This window comes from Buteo buteo, chromosome 2 (assembly GCF_964188355.1).
Source record: "Buteo buteo chromosome 2, bButBut1.hap1.1, whole genome shotgun sequence".
Classification (NCBI taxonomy): Eukaryota; Metazoa; Chordata; class Aves; order Accipitriformes; family Accipitridae; genus Buteo; species Buteo buteo.
Window position 1 is genome coordinate 16,387,045 of NC_134172.1, and position 27,430 is coordinate 16,414,474.

The following is a 27,430-nucleotide window of genomic DNA, read 5'->3' on the forward strand; positions in this document are numbered from 1 at the left end:
AAATTTATCTCACTTTCACTAGTTGGTTCCAGGAGGGAAAGAAATTAAAACCTTTAAATATGTTTTTAAACTAAACACCACAGGTTTTTTTAAATCACAACATCATTTTCTTCTACTTTCTTTCACAGAAATTAAAGCCACTTAAAAAACTCTGTACAAAATCATTCTTCTCTCTCTTTTTTTTTTTCGGTTCACGTGTTTGGCTTGACTCAAAACATTTGTTATTGTTTGCTGGTTTTGAAACTGCCATCAAGCCAAAAAATCAGTTGTTTGCGCCATTCTGCTTGGTAGGGGAGCTCTCTCCCAGATGGCTTGCAGACCCCGTGGGGGCTGAGGCAGCCTCGCCCACCCAGCTACCAGGCGCTGCAACACATCTGCTCCGCCGCAGCCAGGACTTGCTGCAGATGTGAAGGAAGGTATCTCGGAAGGAGATTTTTCTGAGTCCAGCAGAAATAAATTAATCTACAAGACTAGGCAGGTGTCAAACGGCAGGTGAGGTAGAGCTCAAGGCTAGAAGTTAAGTGACTGAGGGTAGTGGCTAGAAATACAGCCTTGGGTAGGAACGCACAGCTGAGGCATGTTATAATAAGCAGAGTTGTTACTGAGCTAAAGGTCTCTGTTCTCACGGGGCCGACCCCTGGTTGGAGATGATAGGTGTACTGCTGAGTGCTTTGCAGAGACGATTGTGCATTTTTATTCACTCTTTCCACACCTGCACAGTAGTATGAAGCTGAAGAGTTTAAGTCCTATGGGCCCTTCCCCATCCCAGCATCCATGCTCCAGTTTTTCTGTTCCTGAGCTATTATTTGCCTCCCCTGTCCTTGTATCATCCTGCTTGTCTGTCCCAGTTTAATTCTGTTCTGCCCATTAGGTGACATTTTCACAGCAGTAGCAAAACAGGCAAAGTGGCAGGATAAATGAGATTTCTTCCAAGAGGTAAATACCTGGCCTTCAGAAAGCAATTTGTCTTCTTCCCACAAAAAAAAAGAAAAAAAAAAAAAAAAAAAAAGAAGAAGGTCTATTTCAACAAGGAAGTACTTCCATTTTTGCTTTACCTCTAACGTTTTCTTTTGAGGTTTTAAAAAACTCTTAAAAAAGGCATCAGAGTAAACTCCATAGCTGTCTGATAAACAAAACCTACTAGCAGAGAACACACAGTTGACCAAACATTAAGCTGAGGTTCAGTTCCTCTGTTTTCAGGAACAACTGGCTTCTCATCAGAGAAGCACTGTTTACCCATAACTTCCACCAACTAGCTGTACCTATGTAGTCTGGTCTTTCTCTTCATTGCAGCCTCCTGTGTTGAACACTTTGGGCCAAAATAATTTCTGGTGTTGATCCTCTGAAGCTGCTGAAAACATCATTTTGTCCTATCACATATAAAACCAGGGCGTATTTTAACTGGTCATATTTAGGTTATAGATTATTTTAATATAGACTAAGGTGGCTTTCAGCCTTAACAGAGACAGGAGCAGGCTATTCCATTGCAAATATTATTAAATTCAAGCTATGGGCTGAAGGGCTGACATAACACAGAATAATTTTTAAATGCTCTTATCAGGCCATAAAAATTAACTGTCCATAGGAGTGTTCCCTCCTTTCATGATATGCTTAACTAAGAAAATACATCCTGTGTTTATTTTAAAAAGCCACAGCACTTAGAAATCAAGCTTTGCTCTTTACATAGCTGGAGGTAGAGTAACTTTTAGAGAGGCAGAGTGGGGTTATACACAAACCTGGCGCCATTATGTGGCCAAAGAAATCCTAGAAGTGAAATCCCCATGGCTGGAGTTTGAGCGGGCTTTGTTAAGAGCAGGGCGGAGCTGGGGGCAGCCAGTCTCCCTGGTTTGCTTTAGCACCAGGGGGGCAAGTTGTCTCGGTAGTCACTGGCCTCCACCATCCCTTCTGCTGTCCCCCTTCCTCTTCTAGCACAGGACAAGAGCACCGCTCTCAGCAGCAGATCTTCCAAATCACAACCTTGGAAGTATTTCATCTATACCAGTGCATTTCCTCAGAGCTATGAGGGACATACCAAGGAAAAAGCAAGATTATCTTTGCATGTATAGTCTTTATCCCTTGTTTTTCACCATACATTTACAGTACCCTCACCACACCACCTAACTGCAGCTACCTGACATTTTTCTAGAAAGTAGCAGAAACTCATATTTTAAAAAAACAGTGACTTGCTTGGTGACCCAGTAGTAAATTAAAATCATCATACACAATGTGTATGAAATAGAAAATCGAATTTTGGTGCAACAAAACTGACAGTTCCATTTAACAGAGAATAAGTGAATGCAGACTCCTGTGGATGACTGACTGATTTAAAGAGACTGTGCCGATTTTCCAAGATGAGAAAGCTGATCACAAGAAAATACATATATTTCTATGTGACACAGGTTATACACCTATTGCAATTGGCAGTGAAATTAGGCTTAAAAAATATTAAATCTTAGACACTGGCACTTTTTCCTCATTTTGTTGCTATTTTTTATAGAAAGCCCAAAGCCTGAACTTTCAAAAACATCTAAGTGTAGCGAATTCCAGTGATTTTAGGGGAACTCACTCTGAACACAGTGATTGCACAGTCAGATCTATCTACACCATCAACATGTGCTATCTGAGACAGTAGAGGTTTAATTCTGCATAATATATCATCCCCTCACTTAACAGCTTCCTACCCAATTAGCATAGGTATGCTGTGAAACAGGAAGAAGCAGAGGTTATTTCTGTGTGTTTACGCATGTGTAATATTGTACTTACATTCAAAATACCAGAATGTATTACAACTCAAGCCCTTCTGCCTGTACCCTCTGATTTTAACAGGACAGCAGCTGGCAAAAAAATGCAACAGAAGAACTTTATAGACAAAATTCAGTGTTTTCCACCCAAAGCCCAGTTATTCGCATGTGAAGCAGTCTGATAGAGAAGCTTTGGATTACTTGTTTCCCATTTGTGCATTAGTTGCTCAGTACACTTAGGGGAAAAAAAGTCCTACAATTATGTCCTTCTCTCAGAAAAGAGTGGTTCTGCAAGTATTGCTATAGAGTTTCCCTTTTCTATAGTTTCTAACACAAACTGGGGAAGGTTACATTCAAACTGCACTAAATAGTTGTCTTCATTCCAGATCAGAGGATTAAGCTCAGGTTTAAAATTAAATGTAAATTACAAATAAGTATTCAGAAAACGTTAATTAAAAGTATTACGTTCCTGACTCATTTATTGCTCAGCAAGGGTTCCTAAGTATCTTAGCTGGAGAAAGGGGCCATTCACATTCCTCCTTTTTTGACCAAGTCATTGTACATGTCTTAGGTTATCCATTTGCAAGTTAATGTAGTGCCGAAGCAAAGGTTTTCATTTTAAAGAAGTAATATTTCACAGCAAGATATGCTTCTGCAAGATGTAAAACAATCTTTTTCTAAAGCACTGGGAGTTAATCAGCCTTTCTCTTCATTGCTACAGAGAGGGTTCGAATGGCATAAGATGCTGATTACATAGATCCCAGAGTCTATAGAATCCCAATACGATTACATTTTCCTCCCTTTGTTATCAGAGTTTATTGTATCTTGGTGTTCAGGTTTTAAGTAGTTTTCAAGTAAAAAAAATAAATTAAGAAGAAGGTATTTTCTGAGTCTTCTGAATAACGATCATGTCACACCGGAGCACCACATGAATGCTTAAGGTGGAGCTTGCAAATGACTAGCAGAAGGATCGTTCCCTATCACCGCATGTGCACTGGTTGCATTTCACATGATATAGTGAGCCCATTTCAGGGGAGCATTGCATCGCCCTTGCTTTTAAACCAAACTCCTTCAAAGACTCACACTAAAAATATCACACAGAGCTAATGTGTACCAGTGGCAGTGCTTCTCCCGGCCCACTCACAGCATTTCTCTTTCACATTTGATCTTTATAGTTTCCATACTGGAGCGACTTGGTTTGCTGAATTCTGGAAATGTCTCAAGTTGAAATGCTAGTGTATTAACCTGCTGTACTGAGTCTCTTTTGTTTCTCTTTACCAGAGTGCTGCTTGCCAATTTTTACAACTACAGCAGATTTTACTATTCAAACAGAACCAGATGGAACACCAGTTCAAAGAACATGTCAGAATTAAATATTTCTTTTTTAATTAGTTGCTTCTGATTTATGCAAAAAAAAATTAACATAAGAGTGGGAGAATGTGCCATGAATCCAGATGCAACACAGCCCACACAAGCATTATCTTTTCTCTGTCAGAGACACAGAGGCCTTTTCTTTCATTTTTTCTTGTCTTTTCTTTTTTCCTTTTGTTTCTGGATTTCATTTTTCTTACACTTTCTGCATCTTTTCCTTCCCCATAATGATGACTGAAGTTCTCTTGTGTTCATCAGTCATACTTTTTCATCTTTATCTTAAATTTTCTCTTGTAGAAACTGGCTGATCCGCTTCTAAAAAAAATTACTGTACTCAATACTACAACCCCAGCATCAGTATCTCAATGTGATAACATCCTTTGAGTCTGTTCTTTGTTTTCAATTGGGGGAATCTTTACACTTACGTTTTTTTCTGCTGCAGAAAAGGATTTGGGAAGAAGGTGAAGGTTGTGAGGAATATTTCAACTGCTAGAGAAAGTTCAGTTCCTTTTTGCTGTCAAGCATTCCTATTTCTCTGACATGAATGTTTGCTCATCTTCTATTTCATGCCTCCCCATTTTTGCCAAGTCACATAAGCATCAGTTCAGTAAACTATACTGACTGAGGACAGTTGTTAGGCACAGACTAGAAGCTGAGCATGTGATTAGCTGCTTTCTGTTCTGGGGCTTTTAGGATGTTGCTGTCAAGGTCAATGAGAAAGACTTCAGTGATTCAGGAGAGATCTTACTAACAGCAAAATTTTCTCCCCACTTCCTTTATGGAGCTGCCAGAAATATCACTGAGAATTTTGCACAAAGATCTGAGGTGGTTTGCAGCCTTAATTATTTTCACTTCAACCCCGGATGAATATTTGCACCCTGTCATTAATCAGGGAGTTGTGGTCATTTCAAGGATGAAGACTTTCGGAAGTAATTTTCCAATCAAGTTAATTAGAATATTTTCAGAATTTCTACTAGAACCTGTGCCATTTTTACTTAGCATTATAATCTTTACTTAAAGCTTAATAAATAAAGGAATTAAGTGATAGTTGTGTATACAACATGGGAGAGCATGATTGATCAAATCAACAGCAACACTTAATAAAAAAGATCAACTCTTGCTTAATTAAATATTTGACAGAAGAACAGTGAAGCATCACAACAGTTAATCCGACTCAGAGCACTGTATGCTATCTAGGGAAATGACACAGTTCTCTAAAAATATTTACTTTGGTATGGTGTGTCAAGTGATGGATTATACAGCTTTTCAAGCCACAAGAGATGCCCACAACAAAAAGCTTCCTGTTGTTAATCAAACTCCAGCACTTTGTCCTTTATTTTCTCAGGCTGTTGAACAGACCTACAGTAGGAGTGTTAAAAGCTGGTAAAATCGCTCCCTTGCTACAGCTCCCTCAATGACTGTATTTTATTTAGCAAGGCAGATTTTCATTCTGAAAATAAGGTCTTCCATACTATGACATGGTTATGTATGATGACAGGAAGCAGCAATATTTATTTCAAGTCGTGTATGTTGTGTGTTGTTCTTTATCCAGTAGTTTGCTAAGATTTGCTACATGATACATTGCGCAGAGCTAAATGTTATTCTTTTTCCTTCTCCTTAACTGGTCTCTAATAAAATGCCACCCCTTGCATATCTATGTCTTAAAAACGTGTCACCCACCCACATTTTTTGGAGATGGTAAGACAGCAATAAAAGTATTTTTCCTGGATGCTAAAAGATATTGCAGAATAAATAGAGAGGAAGTAATTCATATGTAGAAACAGCTAGTGTCTTGCAATATGCTCTCACAGGAAAGAAACTGATTTTAGAAGTAGGAACAACTAGGGCTTTTTTTACATGAACATTTCCCTCCTGGAAAAAAATACACACTTGGGATGTTCCTCATTTCTTGTAAGTTAGGGGCCCATTCCTATAGGCAAGTCTGCTCCCAGTCTTGTACTTACGAATAAAGTCAGTCACATTGCAGCACAGGCAATTATCAAAGGCTGTGTTTTTGGATAAGGCCCTAAGGCATCATTTTCCAAGAGAAAGATGCTTTTTAATCTGAATGAAAGTGAACAAAATTTGAAAAAAGAACTAGCAACATACTGCGGTTAGTCAAAGCTGAAACTCTGGCCACAGAAATGAAATGTCAAGATTTCAGGTTTGGAGACAGCTGCCTATCTCAGATCACAGCCTTACAGTATGCAATAACTTACAGAATCGCTTGCATCCTCCAAAATAAATACCAGATGTTTGTTTATCGTATGTGCAGAAAGTTAAATGTCAAATAATTGCAGGGAAATGCATTTGATGTTCGTAGTCAAAAGTACTGTATTTCATCACCACCTCCCTCCACAGTTCATTTTAACGTGAAACACAAGTTCTTGAAACAAAAAAGGACAAGAAGACCAAAACAAAAAGCTAGTTGTCAAAGATTTGTATTACTATCTCAGCTGGAGGAGACTGGATCTGAGGAAAATGGGTTACCTCTGGTCATGCTAACACTTGGAGACCTCTGTGGAGAGGACATACTAGGTTCACTGGAAATTACACAGGCAGTTGGACTCCATAAGCATAAGCCTCCAAAAAGCATAAGAATTTCCTACCTGGTGACACAGCTGTACTAGAGCTACTGCCCTCTGCAATGATTCCTCTGGATAACATGGTACAGAAGAGCTGTGTCTTACCACAGCTACGTTTTGGTACCTTCAGGTTCCAGTTGTTAATAGCAGTTGATATGCTTGAACTTCAACTCTGAGCAGTCCCTGTGACATTTAGAATGTGTATTTTATGCACAATTCTGCATTTTACAGAAAGTAAAGATTCAAAAGACAGTGGAAAGAAAACAAAATACATCACAAAGTGATTAATGAAGGTGAGCTTAACAGGCCCTTAAGATGTGTCATGCAGTTGCCAAGGTAGTCTTCTACATAATTTATTTCTACCACCTTTCTTAGAGAAGAAGATTGGTACATTTAGAGCTTGATTTACAAACATACTTTGGCACCACAGAGGGGTGCTCAGTGTTGCAATTCTGTTTGCATGCACCTGGAGAGGAGCGGTTCCTCTCCAGAGGCCGCTGCAGAGAACTGTCAAAAGGGAGGAAAATGTCTTAAGCGCTCTCTCTCCCGGACCTCTGCACTGACACAGAGTTAGTACTAAAAATTCCAGCCCTTCCGCTTCTCTGCTGCTTAGCCCCACCTTTCTTGTTTGCACTGCTCCTTTCTCACAAAACACTGATGAAGAAAGGTTATTCTTTTTTCCTCTATCCGCCTATGAGCAAACATCCCCTGGCATGTGGCAGGTCTGGGGTTACAGCTTGCTTTTGCAAGGGGTTTAAAGCTGTGGCACGCAGCTGAACACTCGAGCCATCAGCCTCCAGACACTCCAGGAGACGACTGCTGTTGACATAGTTCCAGTTTTCAAGAAGCACGTAAAGACTTTCTGATCCAGAGAGAGCACATCTATGTGAAAAGATGTTCTCCCTAACAACAAGAGATGCCTCCCTCCTCCTGTACTGTATTACACAGTTACTGGAGCCAGGAGTGCTAATGAGGTTGCCTCTTCCTTACCTATAGGCAATAAATCAGAGGTCATCTCAGAATCTCTCTCTCTCCCAGCGAGCTGTTTACTTCTGGCAGGAGAATTTCTGCCTGCCTTTTGAATTCTGCCAGGTTTTAGGCATGAAGGTAGATGTCTACATCCTTTGTGTGTTTAGGACTTAGTAATGGGCAGTGAGACAGATGCTGTAGGATATTCAGTGCCCCAGGAGTTAAGGGGGAGTGCTGAATACCAGCATTTGGAACCAAGCAAAATCTGGGGGCCTGAAGTTCTTTGATGAGACAAGCCTGAGTCGCCTGAACGGTCAGTGACTGGTAGCTGTAATTGTTAGCTCAGGCATGAGCTAATCAAACCTTCCCCTAAAACCCCAATGTTAAGTTTTAACTTGGCTTCAAATACCTAGAACTCTTGTAATAGGCCATTGCTTGACTATATTCACAATGAAGTACTTACTGTATATTAAAAAGCCCCTACTAGAATCATTTCAAATCAGTTGGAATGGTACAGGCTTGGGACCCTAATCATTTCAAAACTGAAGAGCTGTTTCAAATTGTAAGAGAAGCAGATCATTTAAATAACTTAGCTCTGCACTCCCTCAGACTTCCAGATTTTCAAGTGCACTTCAGCCTGGAAGTGAATGTGGTATTGGACATAACTCAGTGCAGCACACTTTACAATCAGCAGAGTACAGTTTGGAGAGCATTTGAAGTTAAGCTGAGATTGCTCAGCGCAATGATGCCCAGATTCCCCCATTAACTTTCAGATTGCAACAATCTAACATCTGAGACTCTCCAGTTACTTTAAATCACTTGATTGTTTTTGTAAGGTGGTGCGGGGATTTTTTTTTTAAGACTGAATTTTTTTATCACGACAAAACAAGATGTTGCAGTATTTCACCCCTAAAGACAAGGGCTAAAATGTTACATATAGACTTTAACAGCCTTAAAAACTGGGGCAAGGGCAGGGGCTTTGCCCTGAAAGCTAGTTCTATCTGTCACACACAAGGCTGCTATTCTTGTGTTGGAAGACTTCAAAATGCCTTGCACATGACATGGGCATTGAGACAGCAGCCAGTCTGTCCTCAATAGCACTTCCTTCAGCCTTTTGAGAGAATGCAGAGCATGTTGATTTAACAGCTCCAGTGCCTTTGGATATATGACATACATCCAGGAAAAAGGATGCCTGTGGGACACAGGGGACATATATTCTGCATCCTGCGTACTTTGGAAATAATGAAAAAGCCTGAGACATTCATGGGACATTCACTTGAGAAGGGTTAATTCAACCTATCATTATCCTGCTAAAATCTGGACAACTGAAGTTTAGGGGAATAAATTACTCTGATTAATATTTTGCCAATAGTGTCATTTTATATTGAAATTAAATGGTTTGCTTTAAGAAACAAAGAGAAGGTTCTAGCTGCAGAGAAAGAGGGTGATGAATTTTATTTTAATTGGTTTGTTGTTATGGCTAGAGAAATGGCAGGTGTTTCAAAGCTGTGGTCACCAACCTGGCTGTGAGAAAGTTTTGTGCCTAGTTTCAACCATTTGGTGGCTGGACTTGTGCAGTGGGACAAAGGGGGTTTTTTCCCAGCAGAACCAATTTGAGTAGTCACACTCTTGCACCCCACATCATCCTTCCAGTTATGCCGATACATCTTCTGTGATGCCACATGATGAACTAGATGAGGAAACAGATCTGGATGACAAATAACTTAACTGGGGGAGGGGAAGGTTAACCTAAATCACTTGTCCATTTGGTTGCACTGTAACTTCATGAGAGAAGGAGAGAGAAGGCCTCTAACACACATTTATGTGCACACCATAGCATCCATTTCTCCAGCAAGTTCAAAATGCCATTATTTTCTAATGATTAACGTTCACTACGTTTGACAGTTGGAACAGAATTATTACACTTGTGCTAATGCTTCTTTCTGTTTTCTTCAAATACATCATATGGTACAAGCAACTCATTTGCCTTTTTCCCAACACAGTCACACAGTGATTCATAATTATCCTGTGACTAATACACTATGGGATTCTTTTCTCCTCTTCTGTTTGCAAGTGCTCCTGGGTTTTAGCAGAATTCTTGTTATCATTCCCTAAGTGCATTACTTTGATATTGTACTATTAAATTTCATCCCATTTCTAATACTGCAGTCCTCAGGGTCATTCAGTTCTCACTGCATGACTCTCCTCTGTATTGACAATGCCTTGCAGCTTTGTGTCCTTAGTGAATTTCATTAGCATCTATGCAAGGTAGTTAATGAAAGTATTAAGTAAGATTGTTCCCCAGACTGATCCTTGAGGAACTTCTCTAGTAACTTCTCTGCAGTCTGGTGGTCCCCACTCACAATGATGAGGTCTCTGGTTCCTCTCCCACAGAGGAAAGGTAATTCTCTGGCATGTGGATAGCCCTCCTGGCTCATTAGGCAAATGTTCCCATGTCCTGTGATGACACTGTTTACAAAAGAGATTAGGGCTATGTTATTATCAACAATATGTTGCAATTTCCTTTATATAAAATCCTTATTATCTTTGTAAAACATGGGGGGGGAGGGGGTCAGAGGGGGTGTCATCTCTGCAGTGTTGTTGTGCCCTAAACTGATCGTCCTCATGTCCCAATTCATTCTTTACCACAGGTAGATCTAGGCCTTCTCCGCTTTGTTTCTGGAATTGGGACCCAAGGAGCCATTTCAAAAGAAACAAAGAAAGAATATTACCTGAAAACATACCGCGTAGATGTCAGCTCCAATGGAGAGGACTGGATTACACTGAAGGAGGGAAACAAGCCTGTTGTAAGTCTTTTCTCTTTTACAACTCTTCGGCCAAGAAATAGGCTGTTGAATTGTTTAGTTACTATCAGTTGTTAAAAAAACAGGAATAAGGTATCACAGGTTTAATCAGGTTGATCAGGGTTAGCAATATCCTAAATCCAAAAGATAGCTATTGTCTCAGTAGTAAAGGGCCACAGAAATTGTTTAACTAAAGCCTAGAGCAGCTAAAAGGGGTGCAAGGTGCTGCCCTGTCCCTTGTGCCCACCATAATTTGAGTGGTTTGGGTCTTTTCCCTGGAATGTGCTGCTGTTTCCCAGTTTACCAGAGATTTTCTATGTGACCTTGAGAAAAACATTATGGGGAACCTTTTAAAAAATATGTAGGTCCCTTCTCTGCAGTGAAGCTCTGGTTATGCAGTGTGTCAGCCCTTCAGCTCCCCATTCATAGCCACGCTGTCTTGCAGGAGTGCTAGCAAGTCATTAGTGGTTTGTTAGACTTCCAAGCATCTCAGTGATGGGGGTCATGCAGACAGATAATTAGGCACATCTTTCCATCCTTATAGATTTTTATCACCTTTCCATTTATCAGCAGATTTGCTCTCTGTGACCTCCCAATGAAACAGCTTTAGACACTCGTAAGAAAAATCTTCATTATCCGCTACCATGAGCATAAAGCTCGTTACTGAGAAGTCAATTCTGTTCCAACTCTCACATGAATAGTCCCAGTGAGGCTGTGCCTCCCTTCCCACCTCACTCAGGATGTGCCTGGGAGCAGCATCCCCAGAGGCTGCCAGAGGCTGCCAGGGGCTGATGCAACGGGAAAGGTTTTGTGGTACCTCCCTTACAAAATAGCTTCTGTGTGACCCATCTGTGAAGACCCAGAAGAGCTGTGTAATATTAAACTCTGTCTGTGTAACCATACCTAGCTCTAAGTATTTGGTTACTCGTTTGTCCCTAATTCATCTGTAAGTGCTCTGCCAAGTCCACTACATTTATCTAATCAAAATGGTAGCAGTGTTTAACACATACATCTTTCTTCTTTGAAGCACTTTGTAAAACAATAAAAAATGAATCCCAAAAGCTTCTCTTTGACAGGTATTATCCTGGTTTTACAGAGAAGGAACTTTAGAAGGTCAAATGCCACAGTGTGGGCACTGTATAATGATGTATAAAGGTACAATAACTGACTTGCCCAAAGTCACAAGAGGAGCCAACGCTGTGGCTGGTAGGACACACTGGCTCTGGTTCCTGTGATCTGAACAAATGCCTCTTTCAAAATCAGACCATGCCTGATTTTTCATTACCAAATTCAATTTGTACACTCTCCACAAGTGTATTTTACATGTTTCTCTTGTACATGCTGTCCTTAATTAGTGGGAATACTTCCTAAACCTGTGTTATTTGTTTAAAGGATTTATTAAAAAAATCGAGTTTCTAAAATGGCAATATTTTGCTGTTGATCAGGACAAGAAAAAACTACGCAGCAGTCTCCCTCTGATACCTTTATTCAAATGAAAAGTTAAGGAGACTTGGCCACTGAAGGAACAACAAAAGCAGGCAGCTGCAGATCTCAAGGCAGCCTCACACAAGTGTTGCACTAACCACGTATAAGGAGCTGTGTACTTTTGAGAAAAGACTCATTTTCTCTGTCAAATGCAGACCTTCAGAAAACCACAGCAGGTCCTCCCAGAGAAAAAAGTTGCTGAAAAGAAATGTAGCTCCATTTAAAATCTCTTGCCAGATATGAAACTCCTATATTAAATTACTTGAGACGTAACTGAGCCTGATGAGTTGACAGCTGTGCGCTGCTGGCCTCCACTCCAAGTTAGTACAGTTATTGCAAGTAACAAACAGGAAAGTAGACAGTGTATGTAAGAAATGGGAGAATCTCCCGTAAAAGGACAGGGGTTTGTATCCATGGAAAACAACAGGAAACTGGTCCCCTCTACGTGAGGAAGAAGCAGGAAGCTGAATCACCTTCTTCGGACGAGAACATTGCAAGGTTTCGCCTCTGCTAGGAAGGAGCGCATCTGCAGGATCCTCAACATGAAAGCACAGCACAATCCTGTCCCTTCTTGTGGAAGTCTCATTGTTCATCTAATTTCACTGTTAGCCTCAGGGGACGCAGAGAAAATCTTAGAGCCTGCTATACAGATTTTAAATAGACTTCCATCTCAGTATGCAAGGAGAAAGAAAGTCTGAGTACTTGTTAACAAGGATTTAAAAACAGAAGGTTAACAAAGCAAGGTTTGCACAGTACACTTTGCAAAACTCTTAAACCCAAGGAGAGCAAAACAATACATGTTTTTATCCTAACTCCATATAGCATTTTTATATGGCCTAACTGAAATCCAAACTTTTAATTTGGGCCTGAGGTTCTGTAGCTTTTTGCATCATTCTACAAGTGTACGAGGAATAAAACTGCCCTAATGGGGCATTGAGGGATTCTTCCAGGACACGGCAGTCCTTGGGTGACAAAGACCGGTGTATATCGTTCCTACATATAGATCTGGGCATTAGGAACACCTCAAAACAGGCAGGGAGCGGACAGACTCTTGCTGCAGTCAGGTGAGCTCCTGCTCTCGTGATGGCCCTGAGCTCTCCTGGTCTGCTCTGCAGCGTTATGGTGTGTTGCGGGACTCTGCAGGTGACAAGTATTTTTTAGTAGCGCTGAACACCTTACATCTTATTTTTTCCTCCCCAAGGAAAGCTTATCTGTGTGCAAAAATTGTCTTAGGAGTTTAATGAAATAGTTCCCCGTGCAAGTCTTTTGTCTCATCCCCACCCTGCAAAATAACCCTAGTTAGACCTTGTATCGTAACTATCTGTAAACCACAGAATTATAAACACCATTTCAGAGAAAGCCTAACAAATATATACTTTTTCTTTCCACACAAAGGTGTTTCAAGGGAATAGCAATCCCACTGAGGTTGTTTACAGACCTTTTGCCAAACCAGTTTTAACACGGTTTGTGCGAATTAGACCTGTGTCTTGGGAAAATGGAGTATCACTGAGATTTGAAGTTTATGGCTGCAAGATAACAGGTAGGTCCTGGGAAGGATCTTAAAACCAAGGGAATTTATTGTGCCTATGCTGTAGGTTTTATTTTTATAAGTGAAATGCATCTTCACTATTTCCACTCTGGTCTGAATGTAGAAATGTAAAAAAAAAAAAAAAAGAAAAGAAAACACAACCACCCAAACACACAGTGCTATCTGAATGTTGTTCTGGCACTATCTTTCAGGTGTTCAGCTTTAAGAAGTGAAAAAAATATCAAGGTTTAATCGCTTTTCTTGCAATTATTTTACTGGTCCATGCAAATTCTCATCTTGTTTTACCTTCCTAACCCTCCAGTCCCCCTCTTTCACACCTGCCATTTGTAGGTTGTTCTCAGCAGGTTGCCCAAGGAACAAACATACATAACTAGGTTCAAAAGCATTGCAAGGTACAAACACTTAGATCTGAAGCCTATTCAAGCAACTAGACATATACAGTCAGGTTCCCGCTAGTGATCAGCATTGGAATGGAACTCCTTTACATCACAGTTAACTACCAAAATAACTGCCCAAAATGCTTTCTGAAGTAACAGCAAAAGGCATTCATTATCATCAAAATACTATCTTAGGGGGAAAAAAAGAAAAAAAAAAAGCAGGCACAAGCAGGAATTTTTTTAGAAGTCTTTTTTTCTAGTTTTAGGATATCTATAACGGAGGCATTTTTATATGTAAAAATACAAGTTATAGATTAAAGAAAATATTAATGATTTAATATTTTTTACAAAGCTGATTTTTCTAAAAAATATTTAGCATCATTTTATAGCACTTAATACATTGGCACTGATTTTTAATAGTTCTAGGGATTTATTTTTTTTCCCCTTAAGGTGTTTCTTCACTCTTTAAAATGTTTCTTAGGACTGGTTTCCATAGAGAAGACAAATAAGTTTACTGATTACTATACTGTAGAATTCCAGGTCATACTATGAAATCTTTTCAGATTAGATGAAGGTAATATCAGCAGAACTGCTGTTACATTTTATATTGGAATTCTTTATTCCTTGTTAGTAGCTTTTCCTACTTCTAACTTATATTTATCTGGGACCATAAAAGAAGCAACTATTTAGCTTCTGTGTCATTTGAAAAAGCCTGAGAGACCAAAGAAATACAATAAGAAAATCTCAAGTATAGCAATAAATTAAATTTTACAGACTGTATAAGAGACTTCCCTTTCCAGTGTCACCAAAATTAAGTAATCTGCAACCAGGTTCTGGCTGATTTTGGAATTTTTCTCTAGGGAAATATGCACAAATTCAGATGTGACCCTGCACTCTTTTGCTTTAGCAAGAAGAATAGAAAACAAGAATAGAATAGGATTTTCTGATCCTTTTGGTTCCCATCAAGCCAGAAACACTTGTGGTATTTTGGTACTTCCTGCCAAAACTAGGATGTGCAAGTTTGAACAAATGAAAATTATATACAAATCCAAATATATTATTTTGGATATAAGAAAGAAATAAGTAATTGCTTATGATAGTTGAATTGACTGATGTGTCCTGTTTCTGTTTTGGTGCTTGTGCAGATTAACTATTTAATTTATTTTGGGGTTTTTTTCTCTGTAGATTATCCTTGCTCTGGGATGCTGGGTATGGTGTCTGGGCTCATTCCTGACTCTCAGATTACTGCATCTACTCAAGTTGATCGAAACTGGATTCCAGAAAATGCTCGCCTCATAACAAGCCGTTCAGGTTGGGCGCTGCCACCAACTACTCATCCATATACAAACGAATGGCTTCAAATAGACCTTGGTGAAGAAAAAAAAGTGAGGGGCATAATTGTCCAAGGAGGCAAGCACCGAGAAAACAAAGTATTCATGAAAAAATTCAAAATTGGCTACAGCAACAATGGATCAGATTGGAAAATGATCATGGATTCCAGCAAGAAAAAGATAAAGGTAAGGAGGAAAGCTCTGCACTAAAAAAAAAGTTTGCATTAAATTTCTACACATCTATCTCTGACCTTAGAAAGGGCACACAATTGGGATGAAGCCAAGCAGGACTCCTAGGGCAGCAGCCTGGAAGGGATGCTGTGGGAACCGTCCCATGCCTGAGGGCAGGAGCCGGCCTTAGGACATTCGCCTCTCCCTGTAGCGAAGGTTTTGTTTATTCAACAGCTAGTTCAGACTTGGTTTCTGACAAGGGCGGTGTGCCTCTGTGGCGCCTAGGTTACTGCAAAATCCCATGCAGTGGTAGTATGCAACACTGCCAAAAAAGTAGAGTTTCCTCTGCAGTTTTTCCACTGACAGTGAAGGAACCTATTTGAGACACTGAATTATTTTTCTTGTGCTTCTTTTTTGTCTGAGCTGTAGATTGAGAATGGTGTTATTTAACTCAAAGGGGTACCTGATGGATTTCTGAACTGCCTGTAGACTGCTTTGAGAGCTTCACAGGCTCTCTGTAACGATCTCATCCAAGTGGCTCCGAAATAAAGTGATGGAATTTTTGACGTGTTATCCCATCCCAAGTGAAAAGTACTACTGTACTGTCACAAGTGAAGCATCTTGGAGGTTGCTTGGGAAGAAAGGGCAGGTGGTTCATAGGTTCAAGCAGAAACTGCAAGACGTTTACAGAGAAGGGCCAAATGAATTGCTGGGTTAGATGCCAAGAAAAAGAAGATGAGTGTGGCTCAGAAAAGTTTCTGGGAATGTACCTATGTTGGTTTGTCTTTGAATGTATGCATTTCAGGACATAAATAGCACTGAGTGTTTAGCTTATTTACCCCAAATCCCATTTGTTAAGTCTTCCATCTCATTTTGCTATCATTGCTCACAAAGTGCATTTTTGCCTCAAAAGGCACAACCCTTTTTTAGTCCTCCTACCCTGTTCCTTGAGGAAACCAGTGGGCACGTAGTCCTGTTCACAAACTGGTGCTGCCGTACTGGGATGATCAGGGAATCATATACCAAAATGTGCCCTCAAAAGGCAAATCGGCATGGTGCTTGGCAGATGGGAATCCTGTGGGCTGCTCCATATCTCATCTGCCTTAGTCTGAAAATTAGATGTAAAAGCTGTTTTGCTATATAGACTCATCCATTGGACAAACCTGTGTTTCCTTAAAGGAAAAGCTGAGTGGGCCCATGGATGTAGCTTTTCCAGGCACATTTGGTAAATATTGGACTTCATTCTCTCCTGTTTTAATCTCACTGAATATGTCTGCATTTTCTCACTTCTCATCACTTTTCATCATTTGTTTTGGGGATTAAAACTAAATGAATTCAGCCTTTGCAGTCAGCTCCTTTCTCTTGTTACCATGAGTTTTGACTTCATCATAAAGTGTGAAGAGAGTGTAAATCAACAATGGGATCTAACCATTTTCTTTCTAAAATAGATGTTGTTTTGACATGTACTTCTACACTGTGGCTCAACGAGGGAAAAAAATAATGCCATATGCTTTCAAAGCAGTGTGCCGTCTGCTGCATGGCTTTCTGTTTTCTAATACAAGCACTTGCCATCATTGTCAGAAGTTAGCAGTTTGACAAGAAAACTAGTGTGCTAACTAATGCATTGAGCCCATCCTCAGCTTTCACCACTACCAGAAATTAACTTTCAAGATTAATGGAATGGGGAGGGCTGGAATTCAAATCTCTTGTGGCATAATTATAATTCTTCCCAAAAATTCAAGACATTTAATAAACTTTCTTCCACAGAACAAGTTTTCTTTAAAGAGAATCAGATAAATACCATGATTTGGGAGTCTGAGGGATTTGAAATGTTAATACTGGAATGTAGTACTTTTAAATTTAAGTGGAGCTGGATGGGACAGCATGCTATAATGAGTCACAGCAGGAATGTGGATTAGAAACAGCCCTGTTCTATGAAATGAAACACATCGTTTCACTTGGTTAAAGTCTTGACTTTCAATAAACAAACAACTGCATTTTAGGAAAAGAAAGAGCAGTGACAAGCTAAACATAACAGAATATGTCCAAAGGATGAAACATCACCTTTTTTCTCAACATGATCTTGTCATCCATGCCTGCAGCTTCTTTCACTAGAACTACCATAACTCCTTCCTCTTTGGCTGACCCAATTTCTGTTATTTTTGAATGTGCAGAATATGTCCCCCTTCAGCCTAGTTCAAGCACTCAAAGGAGTGAACATCACAAATCCTCAAACGACTACACAGAACGCCATTTTCATTTCAAGATCCAATTTGTATTTCTTCTCCATAGCCTTACTCAAGCTTACTCCATAAAGTCACCTTTCTCTTTCATATTTCTTTCCTCCTTCCACTTTTTTCAGTATTTTTATGCCTCTTTTCATCATTTCTGGTACAAGAAACTTCTGAATATCCTGTCATTTGGAACCACCTTTTTAAATTTTTCTGCAACCTTTATTTTGATTTTAAAAGATATTAGGAAGAATTTTTTCCTCTCACCAGTTTAGGTTTTCTTTTGTTTAGCTATTATTTATTATACTTATCTTTGTAATGAAGTAAAGCAATTTGTGACATAACCTGTATAAAAGACACTCACAAAGTGAAGTTTTACTGTATACTCCTCTCTCCTCCCCCACAAAGCATATCAGTACGTGTTTTAAATGAACAGTCAAAAATTGAATCACCGGCAGCTCTGCACTACAAAGGACAATGATTCAATATAATTCTAGATGCCTGTTGAATTCTAATGTCTATGTGTCAGTACTCCGGTACTGATGTCTTTTATAAAACTGTTTTCATTATTGTATGTTGCTATTAAGACTACTATTAAAAAGGAGGCAAGGATTCCTCAGATACATGTGTCTGTCTACTTTTTACACATAAAATGGCATTCATTCTTTCTCATATGGTAGGTAGCTTTTTCTGATCATTTGCACTATATTGCTATTCAAATATAATAATATGTAATTCCATGTTAATTAGATCTGACAGGCCATCTACATGTGAATTCTTGACAACTGTCTTCCAAGCACTAGCAGAACACCAGGTCAACCAGTGCCCCTTGAAGCCACCTTGGAGGTACAATCTTCCCTAGGAAGCAGGAGCAGAAGCATTAATGTCAAAATTATTTTTAATTCTTTTTTATTATTTAGTTGGTCATAGTCTCCCATCATCATTGGCTTTTGCGACTGGCACTCTAACCAATGGCCAGAAGGGGTTGTGGACCATTGGTTCATAACACAAAGGTGTACAGTAAAAACAAGCAAGGTTTTTAGGACCGCACTGAAAATATAAGCAGCAATCAGGTTTACCTACGGTTGTTTTGTGCCTTGGGAAATACAGCCAGCTTTTCCTATGGCCCGTGTTTCCTCTGCCCCAGATCAATAGGAGCAGTTCATTGCAGGTTGGGTTTTGTTCTCATCCAAAATGAAGGGCCTCTGGTGGTTTCTTCCTGAAGAAGGCTTCAGGCTTCACAATTATGAGTTGGAAGTATCTTATAACAGCACTTCTAATCCCAAATTTGAACTCTAGTTCAAAGAGATGTTTTTAAATGTTTCACCAGTTAACTAATCCATAGAAAAGTTGAAAATACTTTACTTTTACTTCATTGCTATATACATTCTTTACCATAAAATAGGGTAAAAATAACTCACTTTGCCTACCTTGGGTTATAAACTCTTCATGGCAAGGACTGTTTCTTTGTACAGTTAATTCATTCTAAGGACCAATCATCTCCATGGAGGCACCTGAGGTGTTGCTATAAGTACAAATTATAACTTGTTCTATCTGCAAAAGATCACTGACAAGAGAAGCTGAAGCTATCAAACAAATGCCATTGAGAGTGGCATTATGGCTGAAGAACCCAGGGTGCAAGTCAGAGAAGACATTTTTGTCTGAAATGTACATTTGCTGACCTGCCTTGCCCGTTGGATTATATTGCAGTTTTGTCAGGAAACAGCTTTCTTCTTTCTTTCTTTCTTTTTATTCTTATTCAATAGCAGGCTCACTGGAAGAACTCTTGCAGCTACTGTTCCCGGAGTTTAATTTATGCCTTTTGAAATAACTACAACTTGTGAAACTCTGTCACTGGGGGAAATCAGATTGAAATTTTCTCTTGAATAGTTGGATTATTATTGTAACCACTTAAAAGGTGACAGGATCTTCACCTCAGCCATTTTTTTTCCCTGAGAAGTGTTGAAAATGTCACCCAGTTAAACCCCAGATCAGACCGTCATTTAAAAACATGTCTCATTAAACACTCAGCTCTTGTTATGACCCTGATGGATTGGCTGCTACTGAGTTTATGAAAAATGAAATGCATTACTTTTCCAAGAAGCTTTAACTATGTATTTTCCATTCTCATTTAGGACAGGAGTGCCTGACATTTACTAAGCAGTTAGAATCTGGCTAACTGCTCACCTAATTCAAAGACTACAGAATGAAGGAAAAAAGACGATTATTGAAAATAGCTTTTTTTTTTTTCATTTAACAAGTAGCATTTGTCATGCTTTGCAGACTTTTGAAGGCAACACCAACTATGACACGCCTGAACTGCGGACTTTTGAACCTGTATCGACAAGATTCATCCGCGTCTACCCTGAGAGAGCCACACACGGAGGACTGGGGCTGCGAATGGAGCTGCTGGGCTGTGAACTCGAAGGTAATTGCTCTGCTAGAGATGAATGAACTTTATTATTTTCATAAATACATTCTCTACTTGGACTACTGCTGAACACCGCTGTGTCTGTACAGGCAGCACTTCGGACTCTCGCTTCTGTGACTGCTGTTAGTGCTCTTTCTTGGCCTAATCCGTTCCTTCTCTGCAGACATTTGAATATGCCCAAGGCACAAATATTATTCTTTCTCCTATTCTTTTGTTGAATCACAGTGATATTTTCCACATGGTTTTCTGTTCCCTTAAGCAGCCTTATGATTATACTTTCAAGAAGCACAGCGCTATTAGGAGAGAATAAAGACGGGAACTTAAATTTTATGTTACCATGATACAACCCTGGAAGAGATGTTTTCTGAGAATGCAGAGGGAGCTTTGCTCTAAATATAGCAATTATGTCCCTTTCTCCTTCAAAGGACGTGAAAGTCACACCAGACACTACAGTGGGCAATGATCGCTTGGCTGGAGAGTGTCTGCTGTTCCTTTCGGGGGGTAAAGGGGGCCTCTTTGTTCCTTACCAAGCTTTAATTTTGCAAGAGTTTGTAGGAGATGAAAGACTCAGAAAAGCAAAGTTTAGACACTTATCCTTGGACTGTGACATGAAGTCAAGCTTTGATTCTTGTTATATAAACAATAATTATTTAACTAGATAGATAACTACAGATAACACTACATGAATTTCACAATTTTATCTGGTGGATGATGGTGTAGTGGCGTGGCTTATAAACCACACAGCTTAGCAATACACAGAATAACAAACCATATTATTCAGGATTTCATATGATACCTCATACAGAAGTAGCTGAACAGGCTCCCAGATGAATGGAACCGACTGCCTCCATTTCTTTCTCACCATTTCTCCCCCAAGGCGGAAGAGTGGGAGGCATTTGCTGTGAGAACTGATGAGTTCTGTGTTGTTTTTTTAGTGAAGGCCAGATTGAATAAGTATGCTTTTTACTTGGCCCGGAAAGTGGGGAGGTTGGAAATACTTCTTAGTTCCTGCAGGAAGTCCTCATTTCCTGTGGGAATACTTAGTTCCTGCAGACTATTGTGCTACTTGCTCAGAAAAAAGAAAACCCAGCACCTGCCTTATGTAAACCCACAACCTGTGGGCCAAGTCCTTTGGCCACAGGGCCCCTGTAGCCACCTAGACATCAAGAAATGAGTCCGTGGACTACCTTACAAGAACACATTGCTCAGTGAGATGTAGGAGCCAAAGAGGAGACTGACCAGACAAAACACCTTTGCTTTTAGGCAAACTGCAACAACGAGTACCATTTTTCCCCAGGACACATCTTCTTGCATTTTTCTTTCTGCTATGGTGTACTTTTGAAGGGTGCTCACCAGGAGGTCACCCATGGACAGGTGAGGTCAATTCTCGTTTACCCGTGGGAGAAGCATAATAAGAAAACTTTGTTCTGTAACTGCATCTTAAGGAGGGAGTTGAATGAAGAGAAGTCACTTGAGATTTACTGAGCAAGAAAGTAGTTGCAATGAGAAAAGAAGCATGGAGGTAGGCACAGACAGGAGTAGAAATCAGCTCTCCAACAGTAATGAGCAAGGGGAAGTTTTGTGTGCTCGAAGCATCCCGGGGGGCTTATATGAAATGATGGCAGAGATGTAGGGAAGCTTGAGGCTATACAGGGGCATGAAGATCAAGACAAGAAACTAACTGGATGTAGAAAGCTAGAGGGAGCTCCCAGGGGTTTTAAGCAATGTGGGGAACAGACACTCTGCATAATTCATAATAAGCACAGAACTGTTTCTTTAACTAGGGATAGATTGTACATGTAAAGCATAGGTCAGGGTCCTAAAGAGCCAGGTTTCATCCCAGAATACAGCTACTTCAGAAACCACCACCCCTCCTGACATTTTCAGGCCAAGAAGTCAGTGCATATGGTCTTATGTGGCCAGTAGAAGGGCAAAGAAGAATCTGAGAAAGGGATGCATAATTGCAGAGCTTCTAATGAGAGTAAAAGATTGTTAATGAAAATAACAGTAGGTGAGAACAGACAAAAGCCTGGGTCACATTCCCAGAGTGGTTATCTTAAGCCAGGGAACTATACTTGAGGTATAAAACATAAACCTTAACATAACACCAAGTATCTGTATTCTGATTTTCCAGATGTGGTATGTTTTGCAGATACTGGGGTATAGATATATTTTCTGGCATCTTGCACAAATCTCAAGCTTTTAACTGCAATAACAAAGGTCAGACTTTTACTGGTTATGCAGCAGCTACCAGAAAGTCATCACCAGTGAGAAGCAGGCAGGTGGCTGGGAGGGATGACTGACATCACTGATGTCTTATTTATTTATAACTTCAGCAGAAACAAAAGAAACTCCTTCCAGATCTCCTCATTGAGCACAAAGTGATTCTACATCACACTGCCTTCCTGCCACTGTTACGAGGACTCTGCTCAGACATTTCCTCTCTCACATGTGCTCTGCAGAGAGGTTTATTCAGCAATGTGGTGGGTGCTGGAGAATTACCACCATGAGCATGCACCCCTCCTGCTCCTCTGTACAGGCCCACTCACAGGCATTTTGGCCTGCAATAAAATGATGGGGTTTCTACGCCACACCTCCCCTGCCCAAGACTCCCATTCTGCCTTGCCAGTCTTTCACTCATCTTTGGTAGGAACAACAAACACCCATCAGCCAGTGAATAGACAGTCCGGGGCTTTGCTGCCCAACTCTGCTCAGCCCTTGAGCTCAGATACAGCAGAGTGCCTTAGTGCAAGGAGGCAGAACAGATACGTCCCATTGCAAAGAAATACTAACTAACCTGCAAAGTGGAGTTGCTTCATTCCTCAGATACAACACATGAAGACAGCATATGGTGCTCATCAAAATGTTACTGCCAATTGCATGCTGATTCTCCAGCACATGTTTTAACTGGATGCCTGGATTTTGTTTCAGCTCCTACCGCTGTCCCTACTGTTTCCGAAGGCAAACCCGTGGATGAGTGTGATGATGACCAGGCAAACTGTCACAGTGGCACAGGTGATGACTACCAACTGACAGGTGCAGAAACCATCCTCATTCCATTGCAGCTTCATTGTAGCTCATATCCATCGCCAGTTACCAGCTAAACATTTGCAATGATTTAATCACTCAACATAAATGGACATTGGTATGCAGTTCGTATTGTCAGTGCTGTCAAAACATAGGCATCTGCCTTTTACATGTGACAATACTTCTGATTGTTTGTTCAGCTATGTAATTTTTGAAGCAAATAATAGTGACTAGCTGGAAGAGAGGGCAATCTTTTTGAGCAGGAATTGTGTCCAATCAAATGTCCTAATCAAACTTTCTCTTATTAAGAAAAAAGCTGGACAAACCTTTTGAGGTTTATTGTCTGAGATTGAAGAACGCAAAATGAAATATTATTTAGGTTCAAGATATGCATACACTTCCTTACCTATAATTTAGTATAGGACTCAAATCTCAGCCCCAAACCTTTCCCAGACAGAAATAGAGCAGATTCATTTCATCAAAGCATACTCACACATATAGTGCCAGAAATACTTCCATGAGCTTCCCCACCAACACTGCATTACAGCCACAGAGGGGCTGATGTTCTCCAAGCTGCCATCACTAGCAGAAAAATAGGAGGGAGAGACATAATATAGTCTGCATCGGGAATGGAGGAAGCTTGCTAGTTTTTATATTCTCACACTTTTGCACAGAACTACTGTCCTTCTGAGAGAGCTGACAGTGCACCACTACATTTTTGATCTCTTCTTGGAGGTCACTTGCTCCACAAAGCTCTGGGCCTAATTGATGAGATCTTCCTGTAGCAGATCTATACAGCTACAGTAATTGAGCTTATTTTTGGACATAGCGACACAAATTATTTCATCACTGCTCCCTGGTGTGCTTATCTAATAAATGTTTATTGCTTCTTATATCTATGATATAAAATAGCATTAAAATCTGGCAATAGCTGTCCAAGAGGACGTTGGGAAACCTTAGGTAAGACACTGGCTTTTTGGAAGCAGCCAAGTAGAACATCCGACAGCAGATACGAATGAAAGTGCAGTTTCAGCATCAAACCCTTTCTGAGCTTTGCCAATGTCTCCTGTAAATGCATGTTGCAAATCATAAATTGAAAAACAATTCCTGAGTGGAAAAGACACTGCACGGTCACTGTCACTGCTTTTCAAATCAGTGTCCCAGATGAATCTTATTCTTTTTGAAAACAGCCATGCAGGGAGTCTGATAAAATAGTCTGTATTGTGTTAAGGTAGCTCAGAAAGCTTTCAATGTTACTAAACATTGTAATTGATTTATTTTTCTGAAAGGAAAGAGCCAGGTCAGGAAATGCTGGGGCTTCCTGCAAAGCCATACACTGAGGGCTGGCTTGCAAAGCCCAATAGGTAGAGACATATGTCACATAGATGGAGGCTGTGTGAGGGGAAGGAGACAGATCTATGCAAGCACCTTCCCTGTTCACTCACAGTCCCTGCACTTCAGGGAACTCAGGAATGTATCCCACATGTCCCTTAGGGAAAGCTTATTGAGCAGAAGAAACTCCTTCTGGCAATTTTTGCAGGTTGTGCTTAGGGAGCAGTTTATAATCTTTAACAAAAGGGAACAGCCACCAGGCTTCCTGAGCACCAGCTCTTTTGGGGAACTGAACCTATTTCAGTACTAAAATTGAAAATTACTACATTGCCCTTCTACACAAGTGCAGACACTTTTGTATTACTATACCACCTAGAAACCCTGAGCAGTGCATGCCTAGCCGTTCTGGATACTGTAGAAGCACTGCATTGTTATGTATGATGTTACTCATAACACTAAAATGCACAGAAGTGATTTTACCAATAATTTCATTGTAAACATTCTTTGCTTCCTCCAAAATCCATAGAAGGAAAGTATGAAAATCTTGTGTCCCTTTAAGGATAGCAGGGCAGTGCACAGGGGATTTCATCAGTGCCTTACCCTCTTTTATCCACTCCTGATGCAAGTGTGGTACCCGTGTTCTCATGGGTACGACTGTTAGAGTCACTTCCCTGATGGCACTTGCACATATGTGAGTATCACAATGAAGCCTCCCTTGTAATTAACTGTAATTGTGCTGTAGGCCAGATTCCTTCCTGCTCTATTTGGACCCCATACAGAGCTACTCTATTTGCGTGGCTTATAGCATTTCCCATCAGATCATTCTCACAAACATAAAGCTGATATAGCTTGGGCATTCGTTCTCATTGGAAGTCATCATAGTCATCCTTTCTATAATGCTTTAAGCACTTGCTTGCTGGAGAAAAGAAAAGCCATTGACTGGTAATCAGCACCCCACTGCGCATTTATAATTGTGCTAATTTACTTTTTGTTTCCTTTATCAATATGAGGCTTGCTTTAAAAAGTCAAGTATTTTAAAAATATCAATTAGTGAGCTTAGGAAAGGGCCATGACCCCACTCACCTCTTGTTCATCTGCTTAAAGAAGATAGAATGGTTTGGGCAGGAAGGGACCTTAAAGATCATCTAGTTCCAACCCCCCTGCCATGGGCAGGGACACCTTCCACTAGACCAGGTTGCTCAAAGCCCCATCCAACCTGGCCTTGAACACTGCCAGGGATGGGGCACCCACAGCTTCTTTGGGCAAACCTGTCCCAGTGCCTCACCACCCTCACAGTAAAGAATTCTTTCCTAATATCGAATCTAAATCTACCCACTTTCAGTTTAAAGCCATTACCCCTTGTCCTATCACTACACTCCCTGTTAAAGAGTCCATCTCCAGCTTTCCTGTAGGCCCCTTTAGGTGCTGGAAGGCTGCTAAAAGATCATCCCGGAGCCTTCTCTTCTCCAGGCAGAACAAGCCCCACTCTCTCAGCCCGTCTTCACAGGAGAGGTGCTCCAGCCCTCTGATCACCTTCATGGCCGTCCTCTGGACTTGCTGCAACAGGTCCATGTCCTTCTTATGTTGGGGGCCCCAGAGCTGAATGCAGAAGACAAAGGGGAAGTCCTTAATTCCTCCTGCTCTTTGAGTCAGAAGTGAAACCTGCCTTAGCCTATAGCCTAAAGTCAGGCAATTCCCATGTACCTCTCTTGTGAGCTGGTCTCGCAACACAGCTATGAAACTGTGGAAATCCAGGGAGGCCCCAGCATGGCAGGGGCTGGAGGACCTCGTGTCCCTGATGTGAAAAACAACATGTCGTGGGTGAATGCACAAACTGGTGACTGTCAGGAGGTGCTATGGAGATCAGTCACTGCCTTCCCATCTGATTTGGAGCAAATCAGTGTCTATAAAACAAGGATAGACACAGGGACATGGTGAGGATTGATTAGTTGGTGTTTGCAAGGACTCCAAAGATATACAGCTTTATTTAATGATGAGTTCTTGTTTTCTTTTTTGATAAAGGAAACCAGATCTTTAATGTCGTATTTTCATGCTTAAGCTCACATACTTAGTTACCTACATGTCTAATAAAGACAGTATTATTTCAGATTTATATATAGGATATTCCTAACGACTGCTGTGTCCTTTGTTGTGTCCCATGTATCATGATATGCATAATTTCTTTTCCAGGTGGTACTACAGTGCTGAATACAGAAAAGCCAACAGTAATAGACAATACATTACAACCAGGTAAAAAAAAAAAAAAGATTTTTTTCTTATTAAAAACATAATAAATTCCATACCCAAATTTCATGCCAGAGACAAAATAATGAATTGCAGCACTTCCTGACTTCCCATTCCCTAAAAGTCTCTGAAGTAAAGAAGCATCTGGTCTCTCAGCTCTGTACAGTAAATATTTTATTCCTTTCATCCACATGTAGACACAGCAGAGAACAAGATTTCCTTCTGCATCAGCAAATGCCAAATGCTGACAAAATTAAACTAACTTAATCACACAGTGCACTCTGTTTAAATGTGGCACGTCAGTGACACAAAGTGTGTTTGCAGACTCCAGGAAAACAAAAACAGACCCACACAGGCCCACTCACTATTTATATCCATGGTTTTACAAAACTAAGACAAGTAAAGTTTGCCATTTTTCTCCACCAGGGAGCTGGCAGTTTTACAATATTGTTTTCTAGCAAGTTTTCTCAAAATGGGGTTACATAAACTGCTACCATGAACTTGAAAAGGGAAAAACAAGTTGTCACTGGCAGCAGGTCCTTTTTACTTAATCAATACAATAACTAGCAGCTTTTAAAATCCTTAGTTTGCAGCTTCCACAGCTTTCATACCATTTTTTAATATCCTGTACAATTTACTAGGAGTGGGGGAGAGGGTAGATTTGGGCAGAAAACCGAAACTCCAAGAACTATGAGCACCAGTTTAAAATCCTTTGCGTTAATAATCATGGAGAGGTAAAGAGGTCAGTTTTCAGTTACTCCCATTTCCTCCATTAAGGCACA

The 27,430-nt window shown here is 40.3% G+C and overlaps 1 protein-coding gene across 2 annotated transcripts in view; it reads left to right on the plus strand.

The window, feature by feature from the left end:
* Positions 1 to 27,430, plus strand: part of NRP1 (neuropilin 1) — a 115,616-nt gene that overhangs the window by 70,747 nt on the left and 17,439 nt on the right. The window contains exons 8-13 of one of the 2 annotated variants that reach the window (XM_075046197.1): positions 10,318 to 10,473; positions 13,351 to 13,495; positions 15,067 to 15,398; positions 19,898 to 20,042; positions 22,977 to 23,081; positions 26,595 to 26,654. In XM_075046197.1, coding sequence (XP_074902298.1) covers positions 10,318 to 10,473; positions 13,351 to 13,495; positions 15,067 to 15,398; positions 19,898 to 20,042; positions 22,977 to 23,081; positions 26,595 to 26,654 — 943 coding nt within the window. The remainder of the gene's footprint in view (positions 1 to 10,317; positions 10,474 to 13,350; positions 13,496 to 15,066; positions 15,399 to 19,897; positions 20,043 to 22,976; positions 23,082 to 26,594; positions 26,655 to 27,430) is intronic. The other variant, XM_075046205.1, reaches the window with a different exon arrangement.